This window comes from Gambusia affinis, linkage group LG10, assembly GCF_019740435.1.
Source record: "Gambusia affinis linkage group LG10, SWU_Gaff_1.0, whole genome shotgun sequence".
Classification (NCBI taxonomy): Eukaryota; Metazoa; Chordata; class Actinopteri; order Cyprinodontiformes; family Poeciliidae; genus Gambusia; species Gambusia affinis.
In genome coordinates this window covers 27,377,105-27,402,714 of record NC_057877.1, presented here as the reverse complement: position 1 = coordinate 27,402,714, position 25,610 = coordinate 27,377,105, and the positions used below count along the sequence as shown (strand labels likewise).

At 39.8% G+C, this 25,610-nt stretch overlaps 1 protein-coding gene across 1 annotated transcript in view; it reads right to left on the bottom strand.

Moving 5' to 3' along the window:
- LOC122838567 overlaps positions 1-25,610 on the bottom strand; it is a 58,519-nt gene that overhangs the window by 18,125 nt on the left and 14,784 nt on the right. Inside the window, exons 17-43 of the mRNA XM_044129307.1 lie at positions 24,727-24,987; positions 23,437-23,694; positions 21,939-22,202; positions 20,915-21,175; positions 20,527-20,787; positions 19,866-20,132; positions 18,672-18,935; positions 18,154-18,411; positions 16,714-16,977; positions 15,497-15,757; positions 14,639-14,899; positions 13,229-13,492; positions 11,947-12,207; positions 11,593-11,853; positions 10,248-10,508; positions 9,322-9,591; positions 8,251-8,514; positions 7,914-8,174; positions 6,990-7,253; positions 5,499-5,759; positions 4,760-5,020; positions 3,453-3,713; positions 2,341-2,601; positions 1,928-2,188; positions 1,464-1,721; positions 448-708; positions 282-331 (exon numbers count right to left, since the gene is read on the bottom strand). Coding sequence (XP_043985242.1) covers positions 282-331; positions 448-708; positions 1,464-1,721; positions 1,928-2,188; positions 2,341-2,601; positions 3,453-3,713; positions 4,760-5,020; positions 5,499-5,759; positions 6,990-7,253; positions 7,914-8,174; positions 8,251-8,514; positions 9,322-9,591; positions 10,248-10,508; positions 11,593-11,853; positions 11,947-12,207; positions 13,229-13,492; positions 14,639-14,899; positions 15,497-15,757; positions 16,714-16,977; positions 18,154-18,411; positions 18,672-18,935; positions 19,866-20,132; positions 20,527-20,787; positions 20,915-21,175; positions 21,939-22,202; positions 23,437-23,694; positions 24,727-24,987 — 6,860 coding nt within the window. The remainder of the gene's footprint in view (positions 1-281; positions 332-447; positions 709-1,463; positions 1,722-1,927; positions 2,189-2,340; positions 2,602-3,452; positions 3,714-4,759; positions 5,021-5,498; positions 5,760-6,989; positions 7,254-7,913; positions 8,175-8,250; positions 8,515-9,321; positions 9,592-10,247; positions 10,509-11,592; positions 11,854-11,946; positions 12,208-13,228; positions 13,493-14,638; positions 14,900-15,496; positions 15,758-16,713; positions 16,978-18,153; positions 18,412-18,671; positions 18,936-19,865; positions 20,133-20,526; positions 20,788-20,914; positions 21,176-21,938; positions 22,203-23,436; positions 23,695-24,726; positions 24,988-25,610) is intronic.

The following is a 25,610-nucleotide window of genomic DNA, read 5'->3' as shown; positions in this document are numbered from 1 at the left end:
TAGTTTGTTTTGTTGCAACCCGAAGTGTGAAATAAACTTCAGAGGAGTTTGAAAACAAAATATGTGTAAAGGTTTATGTCTGGTTGAACGATGTGTGACCAGTTGGGGGGGGATTTTATTGTAATCCAAATCTTTGGGAACCACTGTGTTAGGTGAATAAAGTTGTAGTTTTAAAACTTTATTCTCCAAATACTTTTACTTTATTCTTGTAAATTTGACTTTATTCTCATACTTTTTTATGCCCCATTGTCTGATTTACAGCCAATTAAACTGTCAGTCACCTTTGTAGAGCAGTTGATGGATGATTTCAACTCTCCAGGTATGCAAGGCGCTGAAAGAAGAAGGAGGAAGTTTGACATTTATAAATGGATTATCACAAAAAAACAATACATTTTACAAGATAAAAGTCCCACATGTTTACGTTACGCAGTTTAAAATCGTATTTACCCATCAGAATAGTCGTGCTGTTGCTCTGCATGCTGGTGCAATGGTAGTCAAGTGCGACGACGTTGACGGTGTAAATCTCGCCGCAGTGCAGGTCGTCCCACGTGCAGCTGGTGGTGTTTGAGGCGCACTGGTGGATGTGGCCGTCCTCCCCCATCGCCACAGCCAGGTACGACTCTGCGTCTGCGAACATGGTCCAGCTGACGGAGCCGAGGCGGTCCTCGCAGCGCATGTTGCTCTGCAGGGCCTCAGGGGTGCAGGGACCTGACGGAGCGACGCAAACGTTCACATCACTGCTCCATACTGAGTATAGGTCATTAGGGCGGAAGCGATTAATCAAATTAAATGTGATTAATCGATTCCTGAAGTAATTTTCAACTAATTTAATAATCGATTAATGGAATGAACCATGATTTATCAATTATTGAAAGAATTTTCAATTAATTTAGTAATTGTTAAATGGAGTATACAGACTGAGAAAAGTAGTTTTGCTGTATTGTATTCAAAGCGGTAATTACACCAAAACTGTACAAAACATACAGACAAAAACATCTCTGTCTGTAAAACTGTTTTACCCAAAAGGAGAAATATGAAACTCTGGGTTGTTGGTAATTTCTTTGTTTTTCGATGGCCATCGACGAGAATATATTCTTATTAATTCTTATAGACAAACGATTAATCATGATTAATTGATTAATGTCTATATTTTACACTTCAGACGAAAAACTTTATTTTGTATGGAGGCTTATTTTAAGTCAATAATTAATTAATATTGATGAAAATGTAGGCAGATTATTTTACATACAACATGAGAAAAATGTTTTAAGAGAAATAATCTGCCAGTGGAACTAATATTAAGGAATTAACTTAAAACAAGCCCCTATTTCTTGCAATTTAATTTTGTCTTACTTCGTACTTTGTACTAAGATATTTACACTAGGAACTAGACCAAAAAATATAATCTTTTGTGTTTTTGCGGTGTATTTTCAGCTCCATATGATATGAGCCTGTTATTTTACCTGTTTTGTATTTTTCAGGCTGGCTCACGGCGCTCTCACATCGATCATCTTGTGCCATTACGGTGAAAGTGAACAGCTGTCCGCAGGGCAGATCAGTCTCTATCCACGTTTCATTGACTTGGAAAGTAGAAACGTAACCCAGATGTCCAGCGGCTGTGACTACATACACTGCTGCCCCGGGAGCCTCGTCCCAGCTCACCATAACCGTCTCATCATGGCACGATCCGATGACCGACAGGCCAGCTGGCTGGCAAGGTTCTGGAAAAAGAAGAGAAAAAGATAATTACCTCACAGCAGTCTAAAAAATACAGCTTAACTTCTTTTTATGTCAAAGCTTGACCAAGATTCTGGAATAGAAGTAAAACGTTCAGGATGCCGGCCCTGGAGGACCCACTTTGGGTACCCCTTATTTAGATGATTGATTAACATTAAAACAAAAACTCTCAGTCGGTTAACTCTCCTACCTGTCTGGATCTCCACAGAGTTGCCCTCTTCGCTGTAGCACATGCTGCTGTACGCAGTGACAGAGAACACATATTTCTCTCCACAGTCCAGATCCAGGAACTGGCAGGTGGAGTTGGTGGAGTTGCAGTGCAGGGTCATTCCCTCGCTGCTGGTGGCAGTGGCCATAAAGAGCTCCACATAGTCGTCTTCACCCCAGAACATGTCGGCTGTACTCGTCCCACACCGGAGGTCCACTCCGACACGCAGCGGCTTACAGGGGCCTGGACGCCAAAATCAGTCAAAATGTTGACACTTTAAACAGTTTAATGACAAAACGTAAAAGCTAAAATATATTAAATGTGGAGTTCCACATGGTTCACTGTTAAGACCTTTACTTTTAACTTATAACAGGATCGGTTTTTGCTCGACTTACTTGTGCTGAAGGAAACGTTGGTGTGCGTCTCAATCTGGCATTGGTCGCTGATGGTTGTGAGGGTGACGCTGTACGTCTGACTGCACTCCAGATCCAACAGTTCACACTGGAGCTCATCCGTCTCACAGGAGCTCCGGTACCCGTCTGGCGACACGGCAGTGACCTGGTAGGAGCTGGCGCCCGCGCTGTAGCTCCAGGAGACTTCTGCTGTGTTGTTGTGGCAGTCGTAGCTAGCCGCCACGCCGCCGGTTGTACAGGGAGCTGCAGACAGGAGGAGACAGGGATGCAAAACGTCATGGGAACCAAGCAGGATTTGTGTCATTTGGTTTTGTTTAACTCTTGAATTTAAAAATGCAAATGATTTTGAACAAAAAACTGTAATATTTTAGAAAGGTGGTGCTTTCTTGGAAATACTAAACTTTTCATATGGGCTCTTTAAATTTCAATCAGTCTTTAAAGTTTAATGATGTAGAGAATTCTTCTTCAGGCCAACTAATCTGACTTTTAATCTGTTAAAACTAATTTGATTATTAGTTGGTTTATCAACATTAAGAGGGACCTATTGTGCAAAATCCACTTTTTGCACATTTTCTGCTCTCATTTGGGTCTCAAAAATGTAAATAAGCACTTTTAAAAAGTAGTACAAGTGCTTATTGCTGCTTTTTAAAAATGTTTTTTGGTATTTGTGAGCCTGCCTCTTTATCATTAAATTGAATATAATTTCTGATTTTTGTATAACTTTTCTTAAGGTTACCTTTGAATGTGAGCTGTTATTGTTACAGGTTAATTTTCTAAACTACAGAAAAGTTATTGTTACAGAAACTCAAATATAAAAAATTTTGACTGACATTGACATCAAATAGTAAAACTGCTGCCATGTTAGATTTAACAATGTTTTACTTTATTTTTTTTTAAAATCCGATTACTCCATTAATCGTAAGAATAATCGATAGATTACTCGATTACTAAAATATTCCTAAAAAACGTAGAAGTTGTTGATCGTTGCAACATCGTGCCACACTAATAAAAACAGGATTGTACTGGTTCCTGCTACACCATGCATTCTGACAGCCCCATTCGTACTTTATTACAGTACTGCCACAATGTATCACCTGCAGTCAGGAGCACAGTGGTGGACTTGCTGCTGTTGAGGTTCTCCCCAATGGCAACGACGCTGGTGTAGTAGACGACCCCGCAGTGCAGGCCTCTGACGTCGCAGAACGTGGTGTTGGTGTGGCAGGTCAGCGAATGGCCGTCACGCCCTGCGAGCTGAACCTCGTAGCCCACGGAGCCCCAGCTGGCCTCCCATGACACAGTCCCCAGCTCCTCCTGGCAGTTCACGTCGGTCTCCACGTTCTTAGGCGGACACGGCTCTGGAAAAGGACAGAAATGACTGAATGAAGCAGATCATGTTCATCTATCTGCACTGCAAAAACAAAAACTTACCAAGTGTTTTTGGTCTAGTTTCTAGTGAAAGAATCTTATTACACTTGAAATAAGACAAAACTAAGTTTTAGGCAGGATATAAGAGTTTGTTTTACGTTAGTAAGTACTTCGTGATGAAAACGTTCCAGTTCCACTAGAAGATCATTTCACTTATAACAGGGAGGAAATATCTTGCTGTAAGTGAAATAATCAGCCGACTAGAACTTTTATCAATATTAAAGAATTATTTTATTAAAACAAGCTCATATATATTTTGCTGAAAAGTTAGTTTAGTCTTATTTCAACTGTAATAAGATTTTTTCACTAAAAACTAGATCAAAATTATTGTGGTTTTGCAGTGTAAGCATTCTGCACTCTGTACTCCAGAGTTGGAATATTTAGGTTTCCATTTAGGAAAAAAAAACAAGAAAAAAAAACTAATTTTCTCCCTAAAATTTAAATTCTAAAATGAAACCTGGTTGGTGCTAACCTTCAAATCCAATATGGCTGCCACATGAATGAACTACACATAATGAAGATTGATCGCGTTTGATTGTAATAGTTATATTTTTGCTCATCAGCCTCAACAGTTTGAAAACTTCGCAGGTTTTCCTTAATACTGGTTAAAAAGTGGAAAGTCCCCTGGCAGATTATTTCTCTTATAATATGGAAAAAAATGTGTTATAAGTAAAATGATCAGCCACTGGAATTTGTACATTTTTATGAATTTTAGGGAATTATTAACTGAAAACTAGCTCCTATATCTTCCTGAAAAGTTACTTGTAAATTAGTTTTGCCTAATTTTAGGTGAACTAACTAGAAACCAGACCTGGTAATTTCTTCTTCTTTGTTTTTTTTTTTTTGCAGTGTGTGACCTAGCACCATAGTTAAAGGAACCTAAAGTGGCTCAGCTAAACTTTACATTCCTAATCACAATCTAGCATCACAGAAGTTTAAAAGTGCATCTTTTAAGGTGACAACAGCAAATCCTCACCTGTTACAATAGAGACGTGTTCTGTAGAGACAGACACGTCTTTGCACACGCCACTGTGCGACGTGACGGTGACGTTGTACACCTGGCCACAGTCCATGTTGTACAATGTGCAGAAGTTGTCTCTGGTGGTGCAGCTGGCTGTGAGGCCTTGGTCCGTTTCCGCAGTCACAGTGTAGTTATCGGCACCGGCCGCCTTGTCCCACTCGACCTGACCGATAGCCAGGCTGTACAGACCGGTGATGTGCTCAGGGATGCATGGTTCTGTGACAGAGAATGAAGATATCAAGTAAAATTTAATTACAATTAAAACTTTTCTTTTATGATGAAAAAACAAATCAAACTTTAGTTTTCTTACAAAAATGTGTTTTTTGTAAGGTAAGCTCTAAAAGAAATCTCCAGTATTTCAACATTTGTTACTTAATTTCTAAATATATGGGTTGTTTTATTAGGATTAAAGTAGAAACTAGACTGCAGAGTAAAGGAGAATGAAATACTGTTTCTCTGTGTTTATTTTAAAGTTAAGAATAAACGCATTAAATTTGCTGCAGTGGCAAAATCTCACCCTAAATAATTTAGAAATATTTTGATTTTAATTTCAGAGCATTTATTCAGGTGGGTAAAATAGTTATTCTGCACAATAAAATGTAAAACAACTGAGATTATGAGAAGGGAGAGTTGAATTAAAATATAACAGAGTATAATTTTATTTTCAACATGCGCCTGTGTTTTGGTGTCTCACCCGTCAGCAGCTCTCCGGTCATCTGGGCGCTGCTGCTGCAGCTTTCTCCCTCTGTTTTCACCCACACAGAGTAGCTCTGACCACATCGCAGCCCCTCCAGCTCACAGGAGGTGTTGGTGGTCTCGCAGGTGACGTTGTGGCCCGACGCAGTGGAGGCAACGACCAGGTAGGACAGAGCGCCGTCGCTCGGGTACCAGGACACCTGGCCTGTTTTGGTGTAGCAGTCCATCGCCGCCTTGATGTTTCTGGGTTTACACGGCACTGAGAGGAACACAGGTGACAACATTTCAATCAGTGTTTGTAGATTTTATTTTTACACGATTCTTGAAAGTGAATATTGGAACATTTTAATGGGAACCTATTAATCAAAATTCACAGTTTTCATGTTTTTGTACTTGCATTTGGGACTCTAAGTGCTTGTAAAAACCCACCCAGCCATTTTCTGCCAATGAATTGATGTGTTTTGGTGTCTAGAAGATGAACAGTTTCAAAAGCCTCTGGAATAAAACAGCACAAATCATCAGGCACTGCCCCGTTACCTAGCAACCCAAACTGAGCTCCAGCACATTCCAGTTCTGTACAATGGCTGCTGGAAAAGCTACCATCCAGAAACCACTTGCTGCAGTCTTGGTGGTTGTGCGAGAGGGTCTATTTTTGCTTTTCAAAGATGTACAGTTGTATAATTGCGGTTCTGTCAGCAGCCATTTTTACGTCTGAGTGCAAACATTGAGTTAGTGGGCGTGGCCAGCAGCACCTTATTTGGATTTAAGGGTTTTTCACAACTGTCAGTCCAGTAGACTAGGTTTATAGGGGACCAGAATTGAAACATTTGTTACATTTTCAGCTGCTGTGGCTCTCTTTCACACAGCATTGTGTCAAATGAGCCAAACTCAATGGAAAAACCTGTTCCCCTCCTGGCCTGTGGGGGCGCTGCACCAAGAACCACTGAAGGAAACGACACAGGAACATCAGAAGAAGAAACTGAACGCAACGTCCTTCTTCACAAAATGTAAATAAAATGGAGCAGCATCAGATTTTAGATGTTGTAGGATTTCTGTTTTGTCTTTGGTAAAAACCACGAGCCATTTCTCCTGTTAGCGCTCAACTCAAGCATTTGCTTTGGTTGTATTTACCCAGAATGCCTTGCACTAGGCACAGTGGAGTTATCTTTATTGATCCAAATCAGAGTTTGGTTTTGCATTCACACCTCACCAAACAAACGGGACCTTACAGGCAAATGGACTAGAGTTCAGTTAAAGCGGACTAAGGAGGACTGGTGGGAAAACAGCCTTAAAGTGACAGTGCACTATATCAACTCAATCTGGAAGGAGCTCTCATTATCCAGGAATGATTTTAAAAAATAATGAACATGCTTTTGTTTCGCCTGTAAACCTATCCTAACCCGTTAAAGGAAGCATAATGGGTCGCCTTTAAAACATTGTAGGGGATCAGCTCTAGTACTTTGTGTTTTATTTGTAACTCCTCTCCTACCTGAGGGAGTGTCCAGCACGTCTGTGGGCGGGCTGTTGCAGTATCCGTCAGAGGAGACCACAGACACGTGGTAGATCTGGCCGCAGCCGAGTCCGCTCACGGCGCACGATCCCTCGGTTGTTCCCTGGCAGGTTGTGCTCTGGCCGTAGCTGTCCTGCAGTGTGGCGGTGTAGGAGTCGGCGCCTGCACTCTCAGACCAGGAGACGATGAGAGAGTTGGCCTCACAGTCCATCACAGAGGACGTATTCTCAGGAGTGCAGGGTACTGTTGGAGAAACATGACATTTTAGAGGTTAGGAAGGCTGATGACACTCAAAAAACATAAAACACTGAACCACTATACCACAGAACCACAGCTCTACCCCAGTCCTTCTCACACTGTTGGTCCGTGGGCGCCCCTAGTGGTCCACTAGGTACTGCATGTAAGGGACCGTTTATTTGCCATGACGTCTGATCTACGTTAGCTTACCGAAGGATTGTGTTTAGAAATAATAATGGATAAGTGGCTTAAAACCGGGTAACTCAAAAGGAAAAAAATAACGTCATTATTGTGTTATGTTATTGTAAACGCCAGCTAAATATTTATTTATAAAGGTGACTACAAAGCCAAAGTAATTCAGTACCTCATGTTAACGTCCATATTTGAATTTGAATCATTGAGCTCATACTGTCGCTGATTCCATCACAGTTTGTGCTTAAATATGAATAAAATAAACAGAAAAGTGTCAAACCCGGTCATGACAGCAGAATACCGTGAACTCCACACCATTGATCCCATTAGACGTGCACTATTCAGGATGGCAGTGCATCATAAGCAACGCACAAACTTCAAATACATCAGAAAACTTTATATCCTTCCAAACCTTCTTCATTACTTCATGTCTAAACCCACATTTGAGTGAATTCAGATTCTCTGAGGTCATACCAGTCTTGATCGTCACGCTGTCGCTGGGTTTGCTCCTGCAGTGTACGTCCTCGCCGGTCACTGTGGCGTTGTAAAGCTCTCCACATTGCAGGTCCGTCAGATCGCACTGGTTATCAGGCGACCGGCACACGGACACGTGTCCGTCGGCGCCCACCGCCGTCACGGTGTAGAGCTGCCCGCCGCGGCTGTAGCCCCACGACATGGACGCCACATTGCTGCTGCAGATCAGATCGGCTTTGAGGTTCTCCGGAACGCACGGCACTGAGAACAGGGAAATCAGAAATGAAGCTTTCCTTGCAGAACATAAAATGCTTCCGGTGCATTTCAGGATGGACACCTGTCCTTGTGATGATCCCGTCACTCTCGGAGCTGTTGCAGGTCCGACCCTCGGCTGTCACATGCAGGATGTACATATCCCCACACGGCAGATCTCCGATGTCGCACCCGGTAGCAGACGATGTGCAGCAGCGTGGCGTGCCGCCAGTCAGCTCTTCAAGCGTGGCCGTGTACGTTATCGCCCCGGGAACAGCTGACCAGCTGATTGACAGGGTTCCGTTGTCACAGTTTATCATTTCCCTTATTCCCAGAGGAGGACACGGCGCTGCACAAGGAGAAGAAATTTCACATTTATCGTCCCGTAATTAACCAAAAGTATTCACAGGGCAAATAATGCAGCCACTGCATGTCTATATACTGAAAGTTTTGTCAATGAACAGAATGTAGTCAAAACCTGGTCCAGGTTTCTCACTTTTTCCTTCCCCTAAATTTTCCATTTGTATGCATTCGTGCAGGATTGGCTGTACAGACAGATCCTTCAGTGTCAGTGAATATCAGCACTGTTCATCAAGATGCTGTAGGCCACAACATGGCAAATAACATTTTTAATAAAAAAAATCCTTCTGTTCAAATTTTCAGTAAAACTGCACAGCCTGCACAAAATCTATATTTGGTCTAGTTTCTAGTGGAAATGCCTCGGTTTACTCAAAACAGGACAAAATTAACTTACAAGTAACTTTCCAGCAACATTTAGGGGCTTTTAAGTGAATAATTGTTTAATATTGATTTTAAAAAATTTCGTTCCACTGGCAGATTATTTCACTTATGAGAAAAATGTCTTATTGAATAAACTGCAAGTGAAATTAGGACATTTTTAATGAATAATAAGGAATTATTAACCTAAAACAAGCCCCTTAGTTTTGTCATATTTCAAGTCGACTAACACATTTGCACTAGAAACTAGAAAAATATACTTGGTGAGATCTTATATTTTGCAGCGTCACTGATTAATTGCCACAGGTTTAGTCATGATAGTATCTACATATCGTAACTATTCAAAGTTCAAAGTTACTTCCTGTCTGTTTCGGTTTTAATCCTGTAGCATTAAGTTTCTTTGTTTTTTCCTGTTAACCTGTTTCTGTGGTGACGCTGTTGCTGGCGGCGCTGATGCACTCTTCGTTCTGGGCCTTCATGGTAAAGGTCAGGTTCTGGCTGCAGGGTAACGTCGGCAGAGCGCACATCCCATCCGACGTGGCGTTGCACTCGAACGTCTGGATGGCGCCCTGGCCGTTTGTCGTGACGATGACGTATCCTTCAGCACCGTCAGACTCATCGAACATCACCCAGGCTGAGTTTGTCAGGCAGTCGATCTCCACATCCGACAACTGAGGCACACAGGGAACTGGAAGAAACGAGGAGGAGGATCAGAAACTTATTGTAGTCAACTAAGAGTAGCACTACTTCAACATATTTTTACTCAATTAACAGTAAAAAAAAACTCAAGTGCTGTACTGAGTAATTGATCACATTATCAATCATTTAATATGTAAAAATTACCCCATCAGCCAAACCAAAATAAAAAGGTAAGTGTAAATTTTAGTATTTTAAAGACCAAAAAGAAAAAAATATACATAACAACAAGGAAACATTTTCCTAATCAATTTCTTTCAATATAAAACTTCTGAAACTTTATCAACAGGTGCTATCCAAACATGAAAATAAAAAAAAGAAAACATAGAAATTACTCCTGGTTCAGTGCTTGAACCAGCATCTTTTCATCCTGTATTTGTTTAATTTACCACTAATTTACCAAGAAATGTAAATGCCTTTACCTTAAAATAAAAGAGAATAAATAAAAAATGAAGGAATTAATTTAAGTTAATCATAGCATTCCCTAAAGTTCAATGCTTGGACTGGTTCTTTTTCACAATTTCAGCTTTTACTAGATAATATTTTATTCCTTTGAAATGCAGATTAAACTTAAAACAGGCTTTTCCCATCATGTTTTTTTTAAGGTAAATCAGAGTTTAAGAGAAAGTAAAATATGTTTCTCTGCACCTGTTGATATCAGTACGGCGTCGCTGTTCTGGCCCACACATGCATCCCAGGACGGCGTGATGGAGACGTTGTATTCGGTCCCACACTGCAGGGTGTCAATGTTACAGCCACTGTTTGTGCCACTGCAGTTATGAGCGCGACCTTCCTCATCAACCGCAGAGACGGTGTACACGACCCCTGAGATGCTGTTGTTCCAGGTGACGGAGACAACGCCGCTGCTGCAGTCCACACGAGGATGGAAGGACGACGGTGGGCAGGGAGCTGGGTGGAAAGAGGAAAGAAAAACATGATTAACTTAGAAAATAGTAAGGTGTATTAGTTACTGCAAGAAAACTTTAGGGAAAAAGTCATAAAATGCACTGAGAAAGCATAAACAGGAGGGTTTTTTAGGGAAAAAGCAGCAAATTTCTCATAAAAGTCCTGAACATGGGTGTTGCTAAATGGGGGGTAAACAGGGACCAGTGCCCCTTACCTTCACACTTTTACTTCAACAATAAATCAAAAATTAACAACAGAAATATCCTTTATTGTCCCATAATGGGGAAATTTATGTGCAACAGCAATGGAGTGACAGGAAATAACAGAAAATAGACTCACCAACTTAGAATATAAAATATATAAACAGAATAAAGAATAAAAATACTCCACAGTAAGGGAAAAATGTCAACATAGCAGAATTTGGTTTACTTTCTAAAATGTAAAATATTCTTTATATTTCTTTTTTTATCTACTGCTATGCAAGCTATCATTATACCATCATGCTAAAATAAATCATTGCTGTTGATTATGTGACGACCCTGAAAGATGAGCCATTGATAGGAGTGCAGCAGTTGCACTGATTGGTTAAACATTCTGTAATTAAACTGTTGGTTATACATTTTTTAAATTAAATATTTATAAACCATCTCCTATAATGAGCTCAGCTCCACCAAATGTTAACTAATTGCTGCTGGCTAGTCTGAAGGAGCGGAGTGGGGGTGTTGTGAAGCGTGAAAACTGCAGCTCAGAGGAGGAGCTGTGTCTCGAAGGCGGGGCTAGGTCCACCCAGGCGTTTTTCACAGCTGAATGGTTGCCATGGAGACTGAAGGATTTCTCAAACATGCACAAAAGAATCAAAACAACTGTCCAGGTTTGTTTTTGATGAGGGAATTTTAAAAAAGTCACGTATTTTAGCCAAAGCTAAAAAAGTCTATTTTGTTTAAGTTGGTTTGTATTAATTTTTTTGCTGCATTGTTTGGTTTTAAAAACCAAACTGTAGCCATTTACTAGGTGTTTTAGCTGAATCTGCCGACTTGTGTTGTACTATATTTTGATCTGATTCTGTTCCTTTACTCAGCTTGCCCACCTGTTTTAACCTGCTTTACGGGGCTGTGGGAGCTGTTGCAGGCCTTATCCTGGGCCGTCACCGTCACATCGTACGTCGTCTCACACGCCACATTTCGCACCACGCAGTAATTCCTTTCCGTGGTGCAGATGTTGACGTGGCCCTTGCTGCTCACTACGGAAGCCTGGAAGCGTGTGAAGTAGCCTGTGGATTCCCAGGTCACGTTGAGGACTCCAGATGGACAGTCGAGATGTGTCTCAATGTTCTCTGGAACGCATGGAGCTACAGAAGAAACACCAAGAGTTACCTGTAGGCCTAATCACCCAGCAGGTTTAGCAGTTTTTTGCAGAAAACAGGGTAATTATACATATTCACCAGTGCGAATCGTTTTCATTTCACTCTTGGCTCCAAAGCAGGTTGAATGGATGCCGACAACATAAACGTCGTACTTCTGTCCACACAGCAGTTCAGGTATTTGGCAGGTGGTGCTGCTTGTGTTGCACGACCACTGGCGACCATTTTCATTTTCAGCCACGGCCATGTAGGACATGGAACCCTGCGAGCCTTGCCACGACACCGAGATGTTGTTGGATGTACAGGAAGAGCTGACCGTGAGGTTGGTGGGAGGACACGGAGCTGGTGGAGGGAAAGGAATCATTTTTATACGCCGTAGCAGCAGGTACCACAGGGAAAGAATAGTTTGCTCTAATGGGAAAACTTTATGAAATATTCCCTTTTTGCACATTTTTGTGCTTCCATTTAGGTTTCTACTGCTTCTAAAAACAGCATAAACGCTTAAACAGTTTTTTGGCAAAAAGTTCATGTTTATTGGTTTCTGGAAAATTAAAAAACTTCTGGAATGTAACATCACAAATCAGCAGGTCACCTAGCAACCCTGGCCGAGTTCCACCTGTTACCTAGCAACCCAGTTAGAGCTGCGTCACGTTTGGTCAGCTGGTTCTACTGCTGTATGCGCTGTACAATGGCTGCTGGAAAAGACAAGCATTTTGTTGTTGACTTAACATTCAGAAACCACTTGCTGCATTATTGTTAGTTGTGCAGGAGGCTCTACTTTTGTTTTTCAAAGATTTACAGTTGTATAATTGTGCACCTGCTGGCAGCCATTTTCATGTGTGAGTGTAAACACTGAGTTGGGGGTGTGGCCAGAAGCGGCTTATTTGGATTTAAAGTAACAAGAGACTTTTTCTAACACAGGGGTTGGAAAATACCCCCACCTGTATTTAGGGCTGAAACGATTAATCAGATTAATTGTGATTATTTAAATAGTCATCAGCTAACTTAGTGATTGATTAATCTGTAACTGGAGTATACAGACTCAAAACGCCATTTGCTGGAAATATTCAGAGCAGAAATGAAGTCAAAGCTGTAAAAAACATATACATACATTTGCATTTAAGATAAACAACCTTTGTTTGTAAATATGTATTATCCAAAAATGGTGGTACAGTTTTAGCTTCACCTGGTTCAAATTCTTAGACAATAAAATGTTTATTTCTTTCTTTATTTGCATCTTTCAATGTATTTCTTGTATTGTATAAAAAATGGCCTAAGTGGTTAGAGGAAAAATCTGTAAAGTGTGCCGGCTTTTTATCCGATTGATAGTCAGAATGATTGATTGCTGAAGTTCCGGGCCTACCTGTGTTTATTCTGTTCCAGTACTGGGACGGACTGGGGCAGTTCTGTCCCTGCCCACTGACGCTGACCTTGTAGCTATCGCCACAGCGCAGAGACGTGATGTTGCAGGACGAGCCGTTGGTCGAGCAGCTTTTCTTTTCCAGCGTGTTAAAAGAACTGGCCAAGGCGCTGTAGTTGAGGATGCCGCTGCCAGGAGTCCAAGACACAGAGACTGTGTTGGTGTTACAGTCCAGAGGAGTCTGCAAGGCGGTGTGGGGACACGGAACTGGACAAAGGAGGATGCAAAAAGAAAAAAGAAAGTTTGTTATACCAAATGATGAATCAAAGAATATCAGTTGGTTTTGGTTTATATAGAGAATGAAAACATTGTTTTGCCAAAGATGAATGCATCTGTATGGTCTGCATTATAATTTTTTTATCTTTTTTAATTTTGAAATTGTGACATGAAGCATAAAATAAATGAGTAAATATTCAGAACAGCTGATCCAGAAAGCTGCTGCTGGTGTTCTGACTAAAACCAGGAAGATAGAGCACATCACCTCAGTACTACAGTCCTTACACTGAGAACAGACTTTAAAATACTTCTGTTAGTTTACAAATCACTGATCGGCTTAGCATCATAGCAGCATTCAGCTTCTATGCACCACAAATCTGGACCAAACCTCTGGAAATCCTCAAAACAGTTGAAACACTGTAAACTGGGACTAAAAACCACCCTTAACTGCAAATAATTCTATTTACAAATAATTCTATTTGCATGATTTCTTTCATTTTGGGAGATTAGTGATAATGTGATATTTACATGTGAAGCTGATCTTATTTACTTTATCTAGAACTCTGTCCTGTTCTGCTCTGCTGTTACAGAGGTTTGAATGACAGACCGGCCCACCAGGTCATGTCTGTATGTTCGCAGTTAACAAATATTGCCAACTCAGCGACTTTATTGCTACATTTATCAACATTTCAGACAGGAAAAAAAACAACGTATCGGCCAAAATCGGAATCAGCCGGTCTTGCTTTTTAAAGATTGATGAGAAAACTGCGATCGGTGCATCCATTCTACAAACCAGCTTAGAGTCGCTTTCCAATCATGATAAATGAAACAATGGCCGACATATTCGGTTTACTGGTCTTCTCAATGGTTCACTGTGTGTATTTTTATGACGTAAAGCACTCTGACCTGCCTTGTTGCTAAAATGCGCCACAGAAATTAACTTGATTGATTGATTGATGTATTAAGATTCTACATTCTAGACTAAAGCCCAGCTTGTATTGATAATTGTAGGCAGGACTTCATAACCATGGGATTCTTCCTACTCCTGTTTGAACTGAATATGAAAGTTTTGTTTTTTTATGTTTGATGTTGATTTTGTACTTTTTTATGAACTCTTGTCCATGGGAGTCGTCTTACTTGAGCTGACGGTGATGGCTTTACTCGGTGCACTGACGCAGGTGTCATGCTGAGCCACCACTGTGACGTTGTAGTCCTGACCGCACCGCAGGTTGACGAAGTTGCAGGTGTCGCTCGTGCTGTCGCACTGGGCTTGGTAGCCGAGGCTTCCCCGGGCGTAGACGGTGTACGAAGTGGCGCCGAGCGCTTCGTCCCACGTCACAGCCATGATGCCACTGTTACAGTCCATGGTCGCTTGGACGTGGGTGGGGATGCAGGGAGCTTTTAAGAAAACACAGAGACTCATTTGAAATTGTTCAAGGACAATTGTAATCTATATTGGTTTGAAATTAAGTCTTAAAAAGTCTTAAAGTCTAAAATTAAATCCTTGAAATGACTTCAAATCATAAAAAGAAATTATACGTTTTGTCACAATAGGAAATAACTCAACTGTATGATCATTTAAAAAGAGCTCAATAATTACTATGTGCATGATGTATTTCTCTTTTTTGTTTCTTTTTTCTCTTTCTACCAAAAACTGGATGACAAACATCTTCTTTAGTTAGCATTAGCTGCTGGAATAATGTGAAACGTACTGAAGAAGTTAAAACCAATTGAGATATTTAAGAAATACATCATTGGAACGAGACAATCAGTGTTTGCTCTCTAGAAACGTCCGTTTTAAGAAACCCTTCTCAATATATAATTATTTTTCTGTGTTTTATTGTGATATAGGTCTTAAATTTTAATCATAATGATCTTAAAAGTCTTTAATTTGAGTTAGTGAAACCAGTAGAAACTCTGTTATTGCACATTTGTTGTAGCTAGCATCAATTTTGACCAACTGTTTCTCAGTTTGTCCAGCTGCTTTTCTCTTACAGGTGCTGAGCTCCTTAGCAGCAGCAGGTTCACTGCTGCAGGAGTTGGTGTAGCCGACGACGTTGATGGCGTATTTATTCCCACACTGCAGCTGGTGGAAGGTGCAGTTGGAGCTGCTGGAGTTGCAGACGCTGGTCTGTCCTCTGCTGTCCACGGCGGTCACCACCTGATGCTGATCCGGACCCGAGTTCTCCCAGGTAACCATCGCCACGTCGGTGCTGCAGTTCAGATTCACTGAGACGTTGGCTGGTTTGCAGGGAGCTGGAGCCAAAGGAGGAAGAAAACGTCAATAAAATGAACAAGAGTTGTTTGGACAGATATCTGCCAGGTTCCAAAGGCGGATTATTTCACTAATAAAGACCCCGAGTGCGGACTTGAAGCGGACGTCCGCCGGACAAGGATAGATTTTTATGATCGTGTACTTGGTGTCACACATTAAACTACCTGGTGGAAACAGTGTTCACATCGAACTGGTTTTCATGTGACTCTGGGCTGATAGGGTTGAGAATAAGGTTTATACTGAGAGGTGAGTTCAGACTTCCCAGATGGAGAAGAAACAGAGCAAAGCGTCCAGATAGTTCATCAAACTTGCTAGTTCTGATAAGGATTGTGTGAAATAAAGGAATTTGTCACGAGAGAATTTTAGGTAATCAATACGCTCGAATATGAAGACCCAAACGTCCACGGACATCCATTAATCATTAATTGGAATACACAGACCCAAAACAAGGCTATTTTCTGAAAGAACAGCAAATTCAGAGCAGTGATTAAGATAAAATTGTACAAAAAATAATATTTTGCACTTAAGGTAATAAAACAAAACTCGTATCTGTAAATATTTTCTACCAAAGACACCTCAAGTTGCAAAGTTTTAGCTTCATCTGGTTCCAATTCTGTGAAAACAACAAAATCTCCATCTATGCACTTTTTGATATCCAATTACAAATCAATCTTCAAATGATCAAGCTTATACTTAAGGAATGCTACTATTGCATTTGGAAATAAAATGTTTACATGTTTATTTTAGAAAGGATTAACAAATTAAATGAAATTTGCAGAATGTGCCTGTTGTCTACCCAATTAATCAATTAATCATCTAAATAATCAATTATTAAAATAATCAGTAGTTGCAGCCCGGCTCTAATTTACCCATCTGATTGGATAAATCCCTTATGTTTCAGCTAAAGGTTGAGCTGAATGTGTCTGGTTTTCTTTACCTGAGTAAATCTGGTAGTCTGAGCCATTGATGGTCCCGCAGTCGATGGAGGCCGTGGTGACGGCGATGCTGTACAGGACGCCGCATTTCAGGCTCTGGATGGTGCAATGAGTGCTGGCGGAGTTGCAGCTCGCACGCGTGTTGTTGCTGCCGATGGCGATGGCCGTGTACATGTCAACGTCACCGAGGGTTCCTCTCCACTGCACCAAGAAGGAGTTGGTTGTGCAGTTGAGCTCTGCTTCCACCTGGTCAGGCAGACATGGAGCTGATGGAGGAAGAGGTTGATTATCAGTCAATCAATCAATCAATCAATGAGCAGAGGAGGGCAGAGTTCCCAAAAACTATATTCAACTTGTTAAGACAGAACTAGTGTTTATTATTTTTCATAATAAGCTAAATTTAAAACAAAGCACATTATATTTTAACATTTTTTGCATCCGCTGTGTAAAATACAAATTATATAAACATAATTGTTGCTCACAATATTACACTTACATATTTATGAAATGCAACAAAACAGGAACATATTAGGTTGTTGAATACAAAATTAAAATATGAAAAGATTAATTTATGTGAATCCCTCTTGAACAGAGATGCTGATAAAAATTACTGTCAGGTCGGAGGAGTGCAGACTTTCTCAACTTCATAGAACATCAGCAATTTTTAGAGAAGTTAACGCTGCTCGCCTGAATTAAGGTAAAACTTCAGCAGTTTGACAAGTGTTTATATTTTAAGGCCGAATTGAATGAAGTTTCTCCTGAAGTCCTTATATCTCGCCGCCATTTTTAATTCCTGTATCAACGGATCCGCTTATGGGTGAGCAATGGCGCCCTCTGCTGGACGACCGCCAAAATACCACACTGAAAGAGCTGCCGTAAATAAATTCGCATGATTTAACTTAGACATATTAGTAAAACACAACAAAATAGGAATATATTGGGTTGCTGAATCAAAATAAAAGGTTAAATAATTAAAATATGTGAAACAATAAATCCCCAATGTACAGAGATGTTCATTCAAATAACTGTCATACTTTCTCGCCTTTGAACATTAGTTATTTTTGGTTGAGAAATGATAACTATTAAGAAATGAGAGCTATTAAAATTAGAGTCGGCTGATTTAGTCGATTATTCATATTTCCAAACAGAACCGGATAAAGTGCATTTTTATGCTAAACCTGGTTCGGTCTTGGTAGCTCGTCTTTCCTGCCGTTGCTACATAGTGCCGCCATCTTGTATATCTGTATAAATGGCTCCGCCTAAGGATGACCAGCTGCGCCCTCTACTGGATGGAGACCAAACTACAACACTAAAAGACTAATCGGATGTTGTTAGATAATCGATTATAACTAATCTTAATCTAATAAACTATGAATCTACAACTAATCGTAAATCTGTGGGAGTAGATTAAAAAACATAAACAAAGACAGGTTTTAATTTACCTGAGACAAAGGTCAAAGCAGTTGATTGGCTGCTGTTGCAGGTTACGGTGGAGGCGACCACAACGGCGGAGTACTGGTGTCCACAGTCCACCTTTACGGAGCAGCTGGTTGTGTTGGTAGAGCAGGAAACCACGTGACCGTGCGTACCGGTGTAGGTGGCGGTGTAGGAAACGGCGTATCTGCTGGGAGCCCAGCTTAAAGTCGCCAGATTGGTGCCGCATTCAGTTTTTACAGTCAGGTTGCTGGGAGGGCAAGGAGCTGAAAACAAGAAAAATAAAAAAAAACTGTACTGAAAAGGGGATAAAGCTTTTATTGACAAGAAATATTTCTTCATAAAAGTTACAAACTGCAGCTTTAAGAAAGTTTGTAGTGTTTGGAGCTAATTTGTTTTCATTTTTAAATCTTAGGTCAACACAAGCCACCATTAAAATGGTGTTTGTTCTTTCTATTCCATCATAAAAACCTTTTATTAAATCTAAAAGTATTTGGCTGCAACTGCTAAGCGTCCAGATATGTACCCGTTTCAGCTTCGATTTGCTTGCTGAAGACGCTGCTGCACTGAGAGTTCACTGCGGCGACCTTGAACGTGTACATCTCGCCGCAGCGCAGCCCGCTGATCACGCGGAACGGCTGAGGCGACGAGTAGTTGGCGACCGACCCGCCGTCTTTCTGGGAGTGGATGAAGTACTGAGCTCCGGTTTCCGGACTCAGGTCCCAGCTGACGGTGATGTCGCTGTTGCTGCAAGTTGTCACAGCAGCCACAGCGGTGGGCGGGCAGATCACTGTAAACAAGAGGAAAAAATATATTTTATTCTATTTGTTTGTGTAGTAAAAATTCACATAAAGTAATAGTTAATTTCAACTTCGTTGAACCACAGAATTCATTAAAAAATGCAGAACATCATCTAATTTCTATTTAGAAAGAAAATAATCGATTATTTCTATTGCTATTTACAAATACATAACTAATTAGCACTTATAAACATGTAATTTAAAGCGTTTATTTATTGTTATGAGCAGAAAGTAAATGGAGGACAGAGCATGCCAAAATTGGCATTAAAATTTGAATAAATACTTCATAAAGTAATTAATGTGTCAAATATTACATCCAAAAAAATAATAACAAAAACAATTAGAACTTTCCCAACTTCAGAAATAATGCAGTAGAATATAAATTTATAATTTTCAACAGTATAACAGTATTATCACTATTTTTTCCAATTTATTTACAATCTTACCGTTTCAGTAGTTTCCTTTTCTTATTTCATTACTTACATTTTTTACTTATTTAATACAATTTTATTCACAATTTTTTTCAAATTTTTTGCACATTTTGTAATCATTTGTGTTTTTAGCATAATTTTTTTTTGTTTATTATTCATTAATTATATTTTCCTGCTGAAATATTATGTTTGTCTATTTTCAAATGAACTTTTTTTTATAAGTATACATATTTTTCTCACCCTTTTCTTTGTTTAACTAGTCACTATAACTCTGCACTATTTTTACTTTTTGTATTTTTCCTTCTAACAGGTTTGCATATTTTTCTAGATAAATATTTTTTTCGGAAATCATTTACTTTTAAAAAAAACAATGTAGTACTGTTTAATTCGGTGAACAGAGATTGTCCAATGTGAAATGTTTTTTTTATGTGAAAGGCACAAAAAAGGTTGATTTATTGCTAAACAATGACCACAGTTTGTGAGTCTGACCTGTTTTGAACATGAGCGGGTCGCTGGGTTCGCTCCGGCAGCCTCGCTCTATGGTTGCCACGGTGATGGCGACAGTCTCGCCACAGTGCAGGTCCGTGAGCGAACAGTTGGTTCCGTCAGTGGAGCAGCTGTGAACGTGTTTGTCCAAGACGGAGGGGACGGTCGTAACGTCATACGACTCGGCGCGCAGCGCAGCGTCCCAGGTCACATGACCCACGTTACCGGCGCACTGCAATGACGCTCGGATGTTTGTAGGAGGACAGGAGCCTGAGGGAGAGTTTTTATGAAATATTACTTCGCCAGGCCACAAAAACACAAAATCTGACGACGTAGTTTGTCTATTTTCTTCTGCAAATATCTTATTAGACTTGAAATAAGACTAAACTAACTTACAAGTAACTTTTCAGAAATATACAGGAGCTTATAACAAAACTTGTAACAAAACTGCCAGTGGAGTTGTAATTAATATTCAGTAATTATTTACTTTAAAATAGTTTTCATTTCTTGCTGAAAGTGAAAAATATATTTGCACTAGAATGTCGTCAAAAATAGAAAAATACTCGGTAAGATCTTGTGTTTTTCCAGAAGAAGACAAAATTCCCCCACCTCCTGTAGAGGGCGCTGTGAAGTTACATTTTGACATTTCTCATTTATGTCTCACCTGCATAATAGGTGTATGCCTGCGTGTCTTGGCCTTTGCACCGGTCAGAGGAGGGGCTGACGATGATCAAGTAGGTTTGAGAGCATTGCATGTTGGGTAATAAGCAAGTGGAGGTGTTTGTGGTGCAGCGCTTCAGGTCGCCGTTTCGTCCAGTCGCCGTCACGCTGTACAGCACCGCTCCGTCGCTGGGCTGCCACCTCACCTCCGCCGTGTTGTTCTTACACAACAGGGATGCGTTGAGGTTGGTGGGAGCGCAAGGAGCTGACAGGAAGCGACACAAAACGGGGTTTTATTTTAAAAAACATTGATTCTGAAAAAACTTAATTACTAAGGTAATCTACAATTGTAGCCCTAAAGTAATCGCTAGATACAGTCCTATGTGACTTACCGGTCTGTATGTGAGTGACTCCAGGAATGCTGCTGTTGCAGTTGCTAGCCATTGCGATGACGTCTACTTGGTAGTTGCGGCTGCATCGCAGCGGCGGCAGAAAGCAGTCGGTGTCCTGAGAGGTGCTGCAGGAGACGAAATGGTCGCCTGCGTGGGCGCGAACGTAGTAGCTGTCCCGGCCCAGAGCCTCGTCCCAGCTCACCACAGCAATCCCAGATCCGCAGTCGTACTGGTGCTCCACGTTGCCCGGGGTGCAAGGAGCTGATGGAGAGAAAACAGCTCCAATTTAATGGAAACTATGGAGACAACATAGCCTCAAAAAGATTCAAAGAGCATACAGCAGGATTTGGAAGAAATGCGTGAATATGTACCTTGACATTGACATAAGAGTAAAGTTTCTCATATTGACACGTTTCAAGCTGTTTGTGTAGTAATATTCTACAAACACAAATCTGCAAAAGCGCGTTTATGAATCACCAGCTGCAGACGGACCGGTTAACACGGTCAGCTGGCCTTTTACTTCCAGCTTTTCAGACTTTCTTAGAGGAAGCAGAAAAAAAGCTTGAATTTCTGAGCTTTAACCTACGGAGGATGATTAGGAAAAAAAATGAAGAATTCAAATTTTTGTCAGAATTTACACCTTTTTCCCTCTCAATTCTTACTTTTGATATCAAATAAGAAATTTAGGAAAAAAGTCAAAACTTTGAGATAAAAATGTGAAATTCTGAGAATATTCAAAATGCTGATAAAAAGTCAAAATTCTGTGAAAATTGTCAGAATTCTGATAGAAAAAGTCAAAATTCTGCAAGAAAGTCTAATTTCTCAGAATTCTGTCATAATTATGTGAGATAAAAGTCAATTTTGAGAAAAAAAATGACATTAAGCCCATTTTATCTGCCTTTTTGCAGAAGTGTGCTACACAAATAAACTGGGTTGATTAGATACAAATCTTGTGCACATTGTGACTCTTTTGAGCCTTATTTAGCTCCGTATAAGTTAATGTATTTTTTTATGTTGCTCAAACCTGTGATGATCTGGAAAGCAGAGCTGGGTTTGCTGGTGCACTGGACTCCGTTAGCAACAGCCTGGACCGTGTAGGTGTGTCCACACAGCAGGTTACCCAGAATGCAGCTGGTGTTGGTGGAAGAGCTGCAGGACAGCGAGTGACCCCGGTCGGACGTAGCATTGACCGCTACGCTAACGGCGTCCTTATCCTCAACCCACGAAACCACAGTGTGGTTAGTGACGCAGTACTGAGAGTAATTCTTGATCACTGGAGTGCAGGGAGCTTCATGAAAAACAAAAACACAGAATATGAGTCGTGTTATTTAGAGAGACGTCTTAACGACGTAAATGTTTAAATTAAATGATAGAAAGTTCATAAATGTGTGTTTTAGTTGGTTAATTATGCTGAGTCTGAGACACTTTCTCCCCCTTTGACATTCAATTTTACCGTTTTTCTTTAACTTTCATAAATTTACACAATTTTTTAATATTAAGACAATTTATTTATAACTTGATATATATACATAAAATGTCATGTTTGAAATCTAAGCTAGGGCCCAAAACTGATTGAGTCAAAGTGATTCAATCAAAAGTTTGGGTGAATCTGATGAGTTTTTGTCTCATTTTAAATTATTTTTAATGCATTGGAGCACAGCCACTGCAAATTAGGTAGTTAAATAAATTTAAAATAAATATTGAACATTTAATCAATTATTTCTACATTTAATCATTTTTAGGCTTTATTTAGATTCCAATAATATTGATGGCTTTATTTATTTGGTAAATAAATTATATATATATTTTAATAAACAAATTTATTGTAACAACAACATATAATATATAGCCATGCACATTATGCACAATTTTGGAAAAATTAGTCAAAATTCCTATTCTTATTAACTGCAGAGTATTTCCTACTACAGACTTTTATTTTGAAAAATATTCAGTTTGTATTTTGATTATCTTTTTCAAAAACCAATAACTGTTTATATGTACAGAGAGGGTATTTAATTTACATTACAACACAATAAACATTAAATATATTTCACATTAATTAATTTAAAGTTTGGTTTAAAATTGTTTGGGAAAATTTTAAGAACTTAAAGTTAAAATATTCAGTGAAAAAAGAAAACTCTAAATATTATTAAATAATTTAGGTCTAGTTTCTAGTGCAAATATCTTAGTAGACTTGAAATAAGACAAAACTAATTTATAAGTAACTTTTCAATAAGATGTAAGAACTTATTTTAAACAAATAATTCTTGAACGTTGTTGAAAAAGTTCTAGTTCCACTGGCAGATAATTTCACTTACAACACGGCAAAAATTTATTTTTACAATGGAGTAAGAACTTTCTCATTAACATTAAGGACATATTTACTTGAAACAAGCTAACGTAACTTGCTGAAAAGCTACTTGTAAGTTAGTTTTGTCTTATTTTACGTGTGCTAAGATATTTAAACTAGAAACTGGACCAAAATGACTTGGTAAGACTTTGTGTTTTTGCAGTGTTCTCACCTGTTACTATGTTGGTTTTGGCCAGAATGGAGCTGTTGCACTTGGCGTCCCCGGCCAGAACAGTGACGGTGTAATTCTCTCCACACTGCAGCTTGCTCAGCTCACACGAGGTTCCGGTCGAGTTGCAGGAGTCCACAAGTCCGCTGGCCTGAGCGACGACCGTGTAAAGGTTCGCTCCGGCGCTGGCGCTCCACGTCACCGTCGCCACTTCAGAGAGGCAGTTCAGAGACGCGGCGACGTTTGCAGGATCACATGGAGCTGGAGATGCATGCAAGTTTACAAAGATATGGTGAATAAAATTAAAACCATGTTTCCACCTGAATAAGTTCTTTTTTTTTATTGAAGTGGCACGAATTGTTTTCCAAGTCAAGTGCATTGCATTAAAACCATTTAAAAAAGTAACAAAGGTTAACAAAGTAACTATGTTGTCTTTAAAAAAAACATTTTGAAGCCTGACACTAAAATAAATTCATAAGTTATTTATCTTATGTATGGGTTTGTCAGTTAAAATTAAATATACTTCATTTGTATGGATGGAAGCCCACTTCTGCCACTATGATGATGGAAAAAATTAAATAAACTTAGAAATAAGTCTCTTATAATTATGACTAAGCTATCTCATAACTGTGAGGTTATTATTTATAAGTATGCGATAATAACAATCTCATACTTATCATAAAGGTTAGTCATAATTATGAGGGAAATGTAATTGTATTTCCATACAAATGAAACACATTTCATTTGTATGGAAAAGCATTCCATACATATGAAAATGTATGAAATTCAAATACATTTATATTTCATCTACAAATGAAATACAAATGTATTTTGTTTGTATGGAAGCCCATTTCTGCCTCTCTGATGAACAAAAATAAACTTGTCTCATACTTAAAAGTCATAATTATGAGACAAGTTTATTTATTTTTTCATCAGAGTGGCGGAAATGGGCTTCCATACAAATGAAATACAAACATATTTAATTTGTGTGGCTTATGACTAAGCTATATGATTAGTATGAGATAATAATCTCATTATGAGAGAAGTCTATTTTTTGTCATCAGAATGGCAGAAATGGGCTTCCATACATTTGTAATATTGAGGATTTAAAAACATCTGGGAAGAAAATATAACTGTATGCCATTGAGCTACAGTTCTTGTAGTTGGTGTGAAGAAAATAAATGACTGAAGAACCAGGGGGAAATTATCATTAATAATCATGAAAAATATTATAAAGTAGAGTAAAATGTTACATATAATAGTAACTGCCCGGTATTAAATGTAATCTTTTACCAGTTTTTGCAGAGACAGTGCTGCTCTTTGTGCTGTTGCACCTGTCGTTGATGGCCACCACGCTGAAATTATAAGTCTGAGCGCATTGCAGACTGGGGAAAGAGCAGCTCTGGTTGGCGGTCAGACAGGAAGTGGAGACGCCTCCTGGTCTGGTCAGGGTGGAGACGTAGTTTGTAGCTCCAGCAGCTGCAGCCCAGGACGCCTGCAGGGTGTTGGTGGAGCACTCCACGTTGCCTTGGACGTTCACTGGGACACACGGGACTAAAAAGAAGAAGATATCCACCAGAAACGTGAGTGAGATTATACATGTTCCTACAAGTCTGAACCGGAACAGATCCGCGCCATCTTGGTAGGCAAGCGGAGCACAACGCAGTGCGGACCCGTGGCTTCCAGACCAACATGTGAACAATGGGAGACTAGGTATGCATAGTTCTCGTGATGTCACACTTCTGCAAACTTTGTAACTGACAGCCATCTTGGGAGGCACTTGCTATGGAGTTGCTATGACAACAATAAACAATCCACAAGTTCATAAGAGGCTTTTGCCTCATGCCTATCTAACTTACAAACTAAATAAGTACATTACAACTACTAGAGTACTCTACCCACCTCTGTGTGATACTAAGATAAACATCAGTGATATTTACTGTAGTACTTACTGCTGAGCTACCAAAGTTAGCTTAACTAATGTAGCTTTGATCTGCTGGCTAAGGTGGACATGTAGCCTACAGGTTTGTTATTAGATGTACTTACTTTGCCAGTCACCAGAACCTTGTTTTTCACACACAGGGTTCGTTTTTTATTTTATGAGTCCATGGACATCAGGCCGTGAAGCTCCTCCATGTTGTCCTCACTCTTCCTCTTCACTAGCTAGTTAACTATTT